Source organism: Lepus europaeus, chromosome 6 (genome assembly GCF_033115175.1).
Source record: "Lepus europaeus isolate LE1 chromosome 6, mLepTim1.pri, whole genome shotgun sequence".
Lineage (NCBI taxonomy): Eukaryota > Metazoa > Chordata > Mammalia > Lagomorpha > Leporidae > Lepus > Lepus europaeus.
This window is the reverse complement of record NC_084832.1, coordinates 117,225,613-117,238,798: the sequence shown is the minus strand read 5'-3', so window position 1 is coordinate 117,238,798 and position 13,186 is coordinate 117,225,613. Positions and strand designations below refer to the sequence as shown.

At 40.0% G+C, this 13,186-nt stretch overlaps 1 protein-coding gene across 1 annotated transcript in view; it reads right to left on the bottom strand.

Annotated features, from left to right (window-relative positions):
* The window catches only part of IRAG2 (inositol 1,4,5-triphosphate receptor associated 2), a 111,601-nt gene that overhangs the window by 10,053 nt on the left and 88,362 nt on the right, over window positions 1-13,186 (bottom strand). Inside the window, exons 25-32 of the mRNA XM_062195232.1 lie at window positions 11,154-11,200; window positions 10,986-11,050; window positions 10,754-10,861; window positions 8,706-8,776; window positions 5,770-5,827; window positions 4,295-4,358; window positions 4,182-4,209; window positions 3,772-3,912 (exon numbers count right to left, since the gene is read on the bottom strand). Of these exons, the coding sequence (XP_062051216.1) occupies window positions 3,772-3,912; window positions 4,182-4,209; window positions 4,295-4,358; window positions 5,770-5,827; window positions 8,706-8,776; window positions 10,754-10,861; window positions 10,986-11,050; window positions 11,154-11,200 (582 nt within the window). The remainder of the gene's footprint in view (window positions 1-3,771; window positions 3,913-4,181; window positions 4,210-4,294; window positions 4,359-5,769; window positions 5,828-8,705; window positions 8,777-10,753; window positions 10,862-10,985; window positions 11,051-11,153; window positions 11,201-13,186) is intronic.

Sequence of the window (13,186 nt, the reverse complement as noted above, 5' to 3'; positions counted from 1 at the left end):
AACACACTGGATTAAGAATTGGCTCTGGTTACTACACTTGTTCTTCCATCGATAGGGTGTGATTGGGTATCCTTTACTACTTTATGAATACTCCTTTTGAACCTGCACCCATTATACAAAATGGTGCCCTGCCTGATGAAGAACCATCCTTCTCACTAGGGTAGACACAGAAAATTAAGAAATCAGCAGACTTGGAAGCAAATAAGTAACTGTTCATTAGCCATGTGTTTATGAGCAAATCCCCAAGACACAAAGAAACACCATTATTTTGTACATCAATAAGAGAAAGTGCTGCCAATAAAACCATAAGGCACCATTGATTGTACATTGGATTGTGATTCTAAAACTGTTAACATGTAAACGTGTATCATTGGCTATTTCCTGATAAATCAGATGGATTACATCTCCTTTCCAGGAATACTTTGCTATGAGACATAACTGAAGCCAAGTGCTTGTCACACAGTAGGTGCTCAGTGAATGGCAGCTGCTTTGGAAACAGATCAATCGGAGTTGCACTTGGAGAGCAGTTAGCCAACTGGAATGGCCATGCTCAGACAGGCAGTTTCCTACAGTAGTTTCAATAACCACCCCCAACTGGGAAGGGAAAAGGAGATATTGTTAACAAAACAGCATATGGCCAGCTGAGATCAAGTCTTCAAGAACCAATGCAGCCAAACAGACCTGAAATCACTCAGGAGGCTGAAGCAGCAATCCAAACCTCCCAACAAAGCAGAGCCCAGCTTCCCTGCTGAATTCTGCCCAATATTAGAAGACGACTGCATATCAATCCTCCAAAAACCCTCTCCCCTCAAAACCTTGAAGAAGATGGAGCACGTAGAGCTCATTCTGTAAGGGCTGCATTACCTTTATAGTAACGCCCAACAAAGGCATTACAATAAAAGAAAGCTACAGACCAATACCTTGGTGAGTATCGCCTGCAAGATACTGAACTAAACACTTACAAACTGAATTCAACAACACTTTGAAAGGATTGTGCCACGGGTCTTCATAAACTTCATGGAAAAATGCATAGTACAAAAAAGAGCTTGGCACAGGTAAATACTTTTGCTCCAAAATGCTCCCTTTAAAAAATTTTTATTTTATTTGAATGGCAGTGAAACAGAGACAGACATCTTTCATCTGCTGGTTCCCTCCCCAAGTAGCCACAATGGCCAGGGTGAGCCCAGGCCTCCCATGTGGATGGCAGAGGCCCAAGCACCTGGGCCACCTTCCACTGCTTTCCCAGGCACAATAATATAGAGTTAGTAGGAAGGCAGAGCAGCTGGGAATTGAACTAGCTCTCTGAGTGCCAACCTTTCAAGTGGCAATTTAATCCACTCACTATGGAACAATGCCAGCCTCATAGCTTTATCTTTTCATTCCTTTTCTCCATGAACTTCATGAAGTATCCTCCTATTACACTTATTTCTATGTGAACCATCCTCCCCAGGAAAAACTCCCACTTAGTCATGATGTACGATATACTTCAAAAACTATCTATGGAAAGTAGAATTAAAAGGTTTATTTTAATAAAAAAATTTAACCCCATCCATAGGTTTTTTCATAGTATTTTCAATGAGCATTTTGAAGGCTCCTCATCTATCACATTGAGAAAATTGGACAAAAACCTCATGACTCCTTCAGCTGAGATACAAAGAACATTTGACAAGTCTCTTTGTCCTACCTTGATTTAAAAAAAATACCCAAAGATCTAGGAATGGAAGGAAACGACTTCAATAGAATAAAGGTCAATTAGGAAAAAGTCACAGCAAAATCATACTCAAAGTTAGAAGACTCAAAGCTTTTTCTCCCAAGTTCAAGAAAAAGGCAAGGATGGCTGCTCCCACTGTTACTCAACATCCTGGAGTACTAGCACAGGAACTACAACAATTAAGTGAGAGAGAAAAAAAAAAAACACACACACCAAGGAATTCTAACCTGAAAGACAGAAAGAAGCAACATCCTCTCTGGATATACTGAACATTAAAGATCTTATTGTGCTAAACGTGATAGATTCCATACAAAAAATTTAGAATAAACAACAGAAGCAAAATTCAGTGATACAATGTTAGCACAAAAAAATCAATTGCATTTTATACACAATTTCTGAGAAGGAAAGTATAAAAATAGCTCTATCTACAATAGCATCAAAAAGACTGAGAAACTTAGGAATAAACCTTATGAAGGCAGTGACAACCGTATCCACCAAAAAGCACAAAACACTGCTAAGAGAAATTAAGGAAAACACAAATCAGTGCAACTACAACTGGTGTTCATGGATTGGCAGACCTAAGTAAAGATTCCATACTGCCCCAACCATTCTAGAGATTGGAAGCAATCTCTATCAAAATCGCCACTGTGTTTTGTACAAATAGAAACATATTCCAGAATCTGTATGGAACCAACAATTGCCAAATGGCCAAAACAACCTTTTAAAAGAACAGAAGTTTCTATTGTAGCACCAAGAGTTAAACCACCACCTAGATGCTGGCTTCCCATAGGAATGCCTGTTCAAGTCCTGGCTGCCCCACTTCTGATCCAGCTCCCTGTTGGAGTGTGCAAGGATGTAGTGGGAGATGGCCCAAGTACTTGGGCCCCTACACCCACAGGTGAGAACTGGATGGAGTTCGAGGCTCCTGGCTTCATCCGGGCCCAGCCCCAGCCATTGTGGCCATCTGGCGAGTGAACCAACAAATGGAAGGTCTCAGTCTCCCTCTCTGTGCCTCTCCCTCTAACTCTTCTTTGCAAATAAATTCATAAATCCCTAAAAACAAATAAAAATAAGTATTTCAGATCACAACAGGATAGCAAAACATTGCTTCTCAATTTTTATTTTCTCCATCCAAAATCAAGTCACTGATTTTTCCAACCCATCTCTGAGTTTATGGAAACTTCACAGGCCGGCGCTGTGGCTTAACAGGCTAATCCTCCGCCTTGTGACGCCGGCACACCGGGTTCTAGTCCTAGTTGGGGCGCCGGATTCTATCCCAGTTGCCCCTCTTCCAGGCCAGCTCTCTGCTGAGGCCCGGGAAGGCAGTGGAGGATGGCCCAAGTCCTTGGGCCCTGCACCCACATGGGAGACCAGGAGAAGCACCTGGCACCTGGCTCCTGGCGAGATGCGCCGGCCACAGCGGCCATTGGAGGGTGAACCAACGGCAAAAAAGGAAGACCTTTCTCTCTGTCTCTCTCACTATCCACTCTGCCTGTAGAAAAGAAAAGAAAAGAGAAAAGAAAAGAAAAGAAAAGAAAGAAGGAAGGAAGGAAGGAAGGAAGGAAGGAAGAAACTTCACAAGATGCAAAGATAATGCTCACTGTCATTCTTGCACCTTGCTCTTCTTCCGAGCAGACTTGCCCTGTCATCTGATGAGACTCTAATCAGCCATTGTCCTTTTTTTCTTAAGTTAATCAATATGGAAATAGACTTTTGAGTCTCTTCCATAAAGCTTAAAACTGCCTTTTCCTCCTATTGCTCAGTTTTTGGCATCATTATTCTTCCTCCTAAAATCTATTTGAAAATCCAGAGAGAAAACAGATGACTCACACAGCCTACTCAGAAAGACATTTGGGTGTTTGATTGTTAGCACTGTCTGTTAGTGAAATAGTTCTTGCAGCCTAATCCTGAATTCTTCATGTCCCATTAATTTGCATTTCAGTCAGACAGCACTTGGTATTTGGTATTGGTTCATCAGACAAGTCAACTCATCTGTAAGTACGCAAACAGTATGGAAAACATGACCCCATGTGACAGTGCCCTCCTGTTCCAATTCTCACCTCTAATAGCTTTAGGCAGTTAGCAATTTCTTTCTTCAGATTTTCTTCTGCCAAGTCGCGAGACCGCTCTTCGAGCTTCACTCTCTTCTCGAGAGTAAACCAGTCACACTTAAATCCCAGTGACACTCTGAGAAACTCCGCCTGTGGTCAAAATAGCACAAGTTCAAGAGAAAGAACTGGGTGTGCCCAAGTATTTCAGGATAACACCGGACTGTATGGGGCGGCACTTCTTTCTGCTCCCAGCATCATGCTGATAGGCACTGACCTTACCTGTACTTAGCCATCGCCAAGGCAAACACATAGCAAATTTAAAACAGCTTATACTAGAGCATGCAATGACATCAGCAGGTGAGTCTGAAACAGGTTTTTTTTTCCTTGTTAAAACAAAAACACATTTAGTTTAAACTCACCTCCACCTCCTTCTCATTAGCAGAAGTGCTGTGGGATAAAACAAAGATCTTATTCAAATATAGTCCAACTGAAACGTACAACAGGTTAAGATGCAACGTGAAGAAAAGCTTACCTGTCACTTTGTCTAAAGTTAACCGATTTCACAGTGCTTCCAGGAAGATGGGAAACTGCAGTGTCTATTACAAGACAATAAAATATTATTTGGTTAACAAAATGTAATATATAAAAGCATATTTTTAACAATGATGTATTATCTTCACTAAACAAGGGCATTTTCTAAATATGACAGCTAATAATGCACTTGCGTCAACTGTAAGATAATGTTATGAAACTAAAATCACAATGACATCAAAATCATTGGCTCACACCTGAGCTTGTGAATACTTTTTGAAACCATAAGATATCTGAGAAGCAAAGAACAGCCCAGTTTGTTCTCTCTGTATTTGAATGCTTTTAATACAACGAATCTCCAAAAAATTCATAGAAAATGCATAGTAACCTATTAATTATGCATGAATTTCTATCTTTTTTAACAAATTTATTTGAAAGGCTTGAGTCAAAGGGATGGAAACAGGCAGGCAGGCAGACAGGGCTTCTCCATCTGCTGATTGACTCCCTCAGTGTTCTCAAGAGTTGGAGTCAAACCAAACCAACAGAAGAAGCCAGGAACTCAATCCAGGTCTCCCACGTGGATAGCAGGGACCCAGGTACCTGAGCCATCACCTGCTTCCTCCCATGTGTGCATTAGCAGGGAAATGGAATGGGAAGCAGAGCCAGCACCCTCTCCTGTGGGATCCGGGTGTCCAGAGCAACATCTGCACGACTCCATCAAATGTCTGCCTCTGTGCCAAGCTTTTCCCAGGTGCCCCATACATTTTCATTTCTTCAATCCTCACAGCAACTCTCTGTGGCAGATACTGCTACTGTCTGCATTTCATAGGCTTAGAAACTGCCTATCATCATTTACTTAATTCACGTAACATTTGAAAGATTAAAAACAAAAACAAAAACAAAAAACCCTGCACAGAACTAATTCAGCCAAGTACATAGCACATAGGTGTAACCTCAACAAAGATTGTTTTTAGCTCATCTTTTCCATTTTTCAGATGGAAAACTGACTCAAGGTTAAATAACCTTGCAGAATCACGTAGCTAGTCAGAAATTCACCCAGTCTAGAGCCTGTATGACTCCGAAGCCTGAACTCTATCCAGTAGTCCATCCTCAGTCAGTTGAGGAGGGGAGAATCTTAGTGCTTACTTTATAAATAAGGAGTTCTTTACTTTTAGATGGGATCCTGAAAAGGAATTCAAAGCAGAGTTTAAACCGACTGTGAACACTGGCTTGGTTCCCAGTTCACGGTAGAGCTCTAGTTATACCAAGTCTTCTGGGATCAATGTAATGCAATGAAATCAAACACAGTGTAACTGCTGCTTTTTTCCAAGGAGAGAAATGGAGCAAGACTGGGGTCTGTTGCCCGGTCTTGGGCATGAATGCAGCACTGGAAGGGGCGTGGTTTAACTCAGACTTCACCTATACAACTGTCAGGACAGAGCAGCTCACAGGAGGGTCAGAAAGAACATTCCTTACCTCCTGCGGCACGTGCTTTCCCTTGCTCTTCTGTCGTTTGGGGTTCCTCTTTGGCTTCCTAAAATCGTAAGGAGATGTTACTGCTGCACATAGAGTAGAATTATAACCAATCACTTCCCAAAATCCTGTCCTCTCCTAACCCTATGGAGTCATAGACAGCCTGTAGTATTCAAGGAACTATACTAGGGGTTAAGAAAAAAAACAACACTGGCACCAAGTGGGATTCCAATCTAGCTGAGGCCAAAAGTACATAAATACATGAAAAGTTATGTAAACCTATGTCACAGTTTACCACTGGACAAACTAACTGACTGCCAAATACATGAGACACATATGTCTAAGTGCTCTGGACAGGAAGGAGAGAGACCACCTGACTTGAGTAGCTTGGACATTTTCTGCAGATAGGAGCAGCTGCAGCAGATAGAGGGCCAGACTGGATGGTGGGAGAGGTGAACTGAGGGCCTGCAGCCATCATGTGTGGCATCCATTCTCTATGGCTGTCTGAGGGAACTATGACAAAGAGGGTGCTAAGATTGTGTTTTGTTAGGCTTTTAGCCCACATGAAAATGCCTCAAGGCCACTAAGTGGCCGAGGAATGTATCTGTATAACAGAGATCACCATAGCAAAGGGCTACATGGTGTTCTGTGAAGCTATCCAGTAGTGAAACTTGACTACACAGTCATTTCTATGGAACTAATTATTCAGCATTCTCAGATTAATGGAGAAACCTAGACAACCAGAGAAATTTTCCATTAAATAATAAGTCTAAGAAGATAACTCTGCTGTGTATTTTTTTGACAACAGAAATTAGGTTTCAATGAGATGTGACACACAGCAATGCAGCAGAAGTACTGGGCTATGCTCATCACCATTTTAATATTCAGGTTTTTTGAATCCATTCTCAATGCCACGATCTTCCCAGTTGTGGCATTTTCTCCTCCTACACTTCACAGCCACACTTCTGGGAGGATTTTTCCACAGCTGCTGTTTCTGGTTCTTCCTCTCCCATTCATGAGCAGTGAACTACCCTTGACACTCCAAGTAAACTCAGCCGTCACGAATGAGTGCCCGATTGCCAAATTCAATGGGTAATTTTCAATCCGTATCTCACTTGATCTTATAGTGCATCCGACACAATCTGTAAATCCCTCCTCTAAGATTTTTCTTCCCTTGGTTTCCCTCCTGGGATATTCCCAATTCCATGACTTCAAGAGCTCCTTCCCAGTCTCTTCTGCCTTTACTTTCTCCATTACTGTTCCCTGCCTGCTCACCGGAGTCCCTGGGAAATCTCTACTCATTGGGTCTTTGGCTGATAACTCACAAACATGTCTGCTCCTACAGTCATATGGGTGAACTTATGATTGTGGGTATATAACTATCTGTAAAGTCTCCTGTACATCAAGCTGAAACTCAACTTGTCTCTACTAGATTGTATTTTACAAACTCTGTTCCTCTTCCTCCCTCCCTATGCCTTTTTTATCTTAAGCCATAAACTTGGGTATCCACCTCTTCCCACACCCTTGATAAACTTAATCTACTATGAACTCCACTATGTAATGTATCTCACATTACTGAGTCCTCAGTAACTTCCATCTCTTACCTGAGTCATTCCAACAGCACCCTCATCAGTCCCACTGCAACCATTACAAATTATTTTACTCTATTATTTTTTGAAGCATCTTGTCTTTTTGAGACGGGAATTTCTTTCTCAAAAGAACCTACCACGAAAGACTCAAGGACCTGAATTTCCTTCCGTCCTTTCTGATAATAAGAGACATTGCTTTTCAACATGTGCACTAGCCAAGGTTTTGCTCCAGGTATTCTTCATATCCAAGTAAGGATCATTCTAACTCATCACACATCTACTCATTCCACTCCCTTGCAACTGGAATGCCATAAAGTGTTTATCTACCTCATTGCCCCAAAAGTATCCATGTCATCAACTCCTGTGAACTTGAGTTAGCTTGTATGGGTCCCTGTTTCTTACAGCCAAATGTGCCTAACCAGAAAAATGTTTATGAATTGAGATGAAAAAAATATGCACACAACTCTACACATACAACATTCTTAAAGAATCATAGATCTAGAACCATAGTCTGTGAATTACACTTCAAGAATGATTAGTTCATACAGCTGACAATCAGTCTTTTCTTTAAGGAAAGGAATTCAAGTGTTCCCTATGAACATTCATAGTTATAGTTTTTTATAGCACTTAGGTCTGCTACTGTATAACATTCACTGCCACCCACATGGTACCCCCCTCTATGTTATCTTCCACCTCAAGCAATTGTTCTTTCATATCCCTAATCACACTCTTGAGTAGTAATCTACTTCTTCACCTGCTTAGAACCATCTTGAAGATCAGTGTTGTATTCACTTTTGTTAATACATTCATTTATTTAAGTAGTCATCTACTAAGGGATATTTGGCTCATTTCTAATAGATTTTTTATGAAGTAAATGAATGAGTAAATGAATGGAAAATCAAGGTAGAACCAAGAGGTCCTAGCTCCAACCCTACTGTATGACTCCGGATAAGTCTCAAGGACTCTTTGACCTCCATTTCTTTGTCTGTAGCTGGAGTGGGGAACATTCGGCTTGTGGGCAATATGAGGCCTGTAAAATGGTTTGGTCTGGATCTGCCTACATAACCGCAGGTAAGACTTCAAATTCAAAAATACATAGCAGGCTGATTTGTAGTTTGATCACTTTGAGTGGCTTGCCAATGATGTTATAAATATCCAAATGGCCCCTGGCAAAAAGGTCTCCCACCCCTCACCTACATACTATTGATATAATTAAACTCTAGTAGCCTCATACTGCTTTTATAGGTGAAAACAATAATGTTTCTAAGAGTACTTTGCAGACTTTAAGAGACAAGTCTGCCATTATCATGTATCTATAATTTTACTGTGACCATGTGTATCTTTCCTTACCTGATTTATTGTGGTTTTTTCTGTAGTCACAGCATCTTGGCATGCAATATTCTCTTGAGCTCGACTGGTGCCTATGGGATAAAGCGAAGATGCTGTGCTTTTGGGGGAACATTAACAAGGAGGAAGAAACAGGATGGAATTATGGGCAAACCAGTCAGTGAAAAAGGCTTTGACATCTGAGACAAAGCACAAAGTATGTTAAAAATATAAATGTGCCCATTGATTTGGGATCAGGGATGCAGCAAATAAGGCCCATAAGACAGAGAAGCCCATGGAAGATTTCTTAATGCAGTGAGTATCTATCTGTACAAATGGCCTTCAAATACTAGGTTGTATTTTTAAAATCTTCTTTAGGACATTGTTGCTTTTTTTTTTTTTATCAAGCACATTACTGGTAAAACAATAGAAAGTAGACAAAGGGAGGATGGACAGTTGGTCAGTCAAGTCTCTTTTTTAACTTGACAAATATTTTTAGAACATATGCAAAATTGTTAACAAAGTAGGATATCCGTCTACATAAAATATGTAAGTCAGATGTCATCCAACTAAAAAGGAAAGGTACACTGTGATGCTGTTTCCTTTTGCAATTTCCCTTTACTTTGGTGTACTTTACTTGTACCGGAACATGCTTGACGGTTATCCTTCTAGAGTGATACCTTGTCCTGCACTGGCACAAAGGTTAGCCGGTACAGTTAGGGTCCGCTTCATTTTAAGAAAAATAAATATCTGAAACATGTGCTGTATTTTTAAAAAAATCATATGGAATTAAGAATAAAATGCCATCCAGTTTCCTCAGTGGTACAATTTTTACTGTACAGAAATTTTACTTTAGTTTTTCTTTAAATTTGAAGACAGATGGTGGGTTCATATAGTCCATGAATTAAAAAGTATGAAACATTTTACAGTGAAAAATTTCTCTCCCATCTACATCTTCCAGAAAACCCACTTTCCCACCCCATAGACAATGTTAGTTTTTTCTACCCTTCCAGAGATATTTAATATATACATAAAACTTTCTTCCTCTTTCACACAATTTTGCAAACTGTATATACAACATTATATAATTTGTTAAGAAAAATCTATCCTTTGATATCTTTTCATTTTTTGTTATTTCTCTTGACATCTAAGAAAAAAATCTCTTTATACATTCTTTTTGCCTGCCTATTAGTATCTCATTACATGTATATGCCAAAATATAGTCTTGGTTGACAGCTAAAACCTGGGTATCAATATTTTGTTATTACAGACAATGCCACAAAAACTTACTCACATTTCATACTATATTGTACAGATATCAATAAATTCCCACAAACCAAACGACTATATTGGAGCATATGTGCAACATATAAGAGTTTCTTTACGCCTTCAACCTTGTACCTCTGCCTGTATGACAGGTGAAAACTGGTATCTTGGAGCAGTTTTAACTAAAACATTTCCATACCAGGATACAAACTAAAGTATAAAGATGTTCTTCAAGTAACCCATGGAATAGATTCCATTTCAGCAATATTATAACTACTCTAATTTAACACATATCTCAAATGTCAATGTCAAGTTCAAACAACAGAGTAGATTTTCCTTGATTGGGAAGAGGGGTGTAGTAAGAATTTCTAACTGTTGTGATGTCTCACTGGTAATGGTGGAGAATAACTACTTTGTGTTCACAGTCAAGTAGCAGGAAAGGATACACCATATTATCTGGTGGATTCTCCTGTCTCCTGAGTGTTTCATCCTTCCCAACTGACAGATTCTAATGAGCAGGCTAAGAACCTCCTAATCTCCAAGTTGCCTAAGTCCCATTTCAATATCATTATATAATAATTTTTCTTCTGTCTACAAAACGGACAACGAATTGCAACATCTTCATACATGAAGGCTGTGGTTACCACTTGGACATCTTTGCTGTAGACTATGTCTTCAAGTTTTTTCTATAAAAATGTTATAAGACAATACTGAATAATATTGAGCTACCAAGGATAGTTACTCCACAACTTAAAGGTTTGCTTAATGGTTAGGATGGAAAGTCCTTACACCCTTCAGCAGCTTACCTTGGCTCTCCATCATGGCCGAGGTTGATCTCACATTCTCTGCTTTCTCACACAGTGACTTACAGTCAAGGTCACCAGAAGCCATATTCAAAGTTTCTGATCCAGATTCTGTAACAGGAAGATACGAATACTATGAATAGTATGCAAAAGACGTGTTGGCCTATGTTCTCATTTGCATGCTGTAAAAACAGTTATAACACCCAGTTTTTGTACCTCTTCCAAGTCCACTCACCACTTGAAGTCACAGTACTGTCTGTGGATGAAGTGTGTCCGGGCGATGGTAGTGTGGGGTGTTCCCTGCAGAAAGAGCAGCAGAAATATCTCGGAGTGTCAGATCTAGAGAACTCTCTTAAAACCCAGCTGAACAGGCACAGATCCCCATAAAACACAAACAGCAAACCTGGACTGTGGCAGGCTGTCAGGGGATGAGCGTTCAACAGCATGCTCCTTAAGGAAAAATACAAGGAGATGTAAGTTCCGCAATTTGACATTTTCCATTTCAAAAGGTTATTTTAAGCAAACATTTTCATGCAGCCTCAAATGAACCCCTATGTACCTGGCTCTTTTGGAGAGGCTACTGGGCCAGCACGGTATAGGGCACACTGATGCACACGCTACCTCAGAGGTGTACGTACAAAAAAACACCCAATTTTAAGTATATTTACACATTTGATATTTTAAGAAAATCTGATAAATTCTTAAGCAAAACAAATTCTAAACCCAAAGGGCAGCAGAGTGTATTTCATGAACTTATGTCAAGTTTTCTTTAAGCAGAACATTCTACATGGGCATAAAACAATATTTCCATTTATGAGAATATTACTCAACCTAAAACTTTTCACCTAGTCATTTTAAAAATGATTCTTGTTTTCTCCAGCTGATAAAATCATGTACCTGAAACTTAATCCATCTCTCAAAATTCTGAGGGATTACATCTAAGTCAGCATGCATTACGTGGCATTCAAAAAGAGTTTAACAAAACTTTGGCCCCAGCCTGCCAGGGCACATGTTTGAATGTCTCAGTTGAACTTCTGTACCTTCTACCAAGATCACTGATCTGAGGGAACTCCAGGACATTAGTGTTTGTGAGTACATGCAGATTCTTTAAAGAAAAAACACAGTAGGAACAGAATTTCACTTCTATTGAACTTTTCATATTTTATTTTCATTATTATTTGCTTTAGGAAAATAAAATTAAGATCATTAGCACATAAAAGTCACAGAAAATCAAAAAAAGAAGGAAGGTAATTAAATATTCCATAATCGAACACAGAATTCATTAGTAACTGCCACAACCAACCATGGTTTTCTACAGAACAGTGCTCTATACTGTGTACAGTATTAAGAGTGTCCAAGGGCAGGCATTTCACCAAGAAGGTGAGATGCCATATGGGACAACTACTTTCCATATTTGAGGATCTCAGTTTGAGTCCTGGCTCCACTCCCAGTTCCAGCTTCCCGTTAATGTGGACCTGGGAGGCAGCAGTGATGGCTCAGATATTTGGGCTCCCAGCATTGAGTATCTGAGTTCCCAGCATTGAGTATTTGAGTTCCCAGATATTTGAGTTCCCAGCTCCCAGCTTTAACTTGACCCAGCCCTGACAATTTTGATATCTTGGGCATCAATCAGTCTATGGGAGAAAACTCACTCTCTCTCTCAATCTCTCTCTCTCTGCCTGTCAGATACATTTTTTAAATGTCTTAAAAAATAAACTATCCAAGAAAATATTTGCCACAAAAGGTAAAAATTTTGTTTAATACATAGTTAACAGTTCAGTAATGGCAGCCTACATCTTCAGAATCATTGGATTAGCAATTATATGCTTATTTACCTACACTCTAATACATATATAAGCAATGAAGCTATCAAAGTGGGAGGAAAGACAGGAATCCTTCAGTGTCACTAACCTTGGCACTTCAGAAGTACCAACAAGAACTCTTTTTTTTTTTTTTTATTTCTTAAAAGATTTGTTTATCTATTTGGAAGTCAGAGTTAGATAGAGAGGGAGAGAGGGGACAAGGAGAGAAAGAAAGGGAGAGAGGGAGAGAGGGAGATAAAGAGAGAGACAAAGAGAATCTTTCATCCACTGGTTCATTCCCCAAATGGCCGCAATGGCCAGGCTGAAGCCAGGAGCTTCTTCCCGGTCTCCCACATGGGTGCAGGGGACCAAGGACTTGGGGCATCTTCCACTGTTTTCCCAGGCTCATTAGCAGGGAGCTGGATCTGAACTGGAGCACCTGAGACTCGAACCAGAACCTATATGGGATGCCAGCACTGCAGACAGTGACAACCCACTGCGCCACAGAGCTGACCCCAAACTACTTTCTTAATATTAAAAAATAATCAATCCCATTTAATATTCCACAACATAACAATTATTTCTGTGTGACTTGAAACAGTACCTTCTACTGCACTATAATGACAAGTTAACT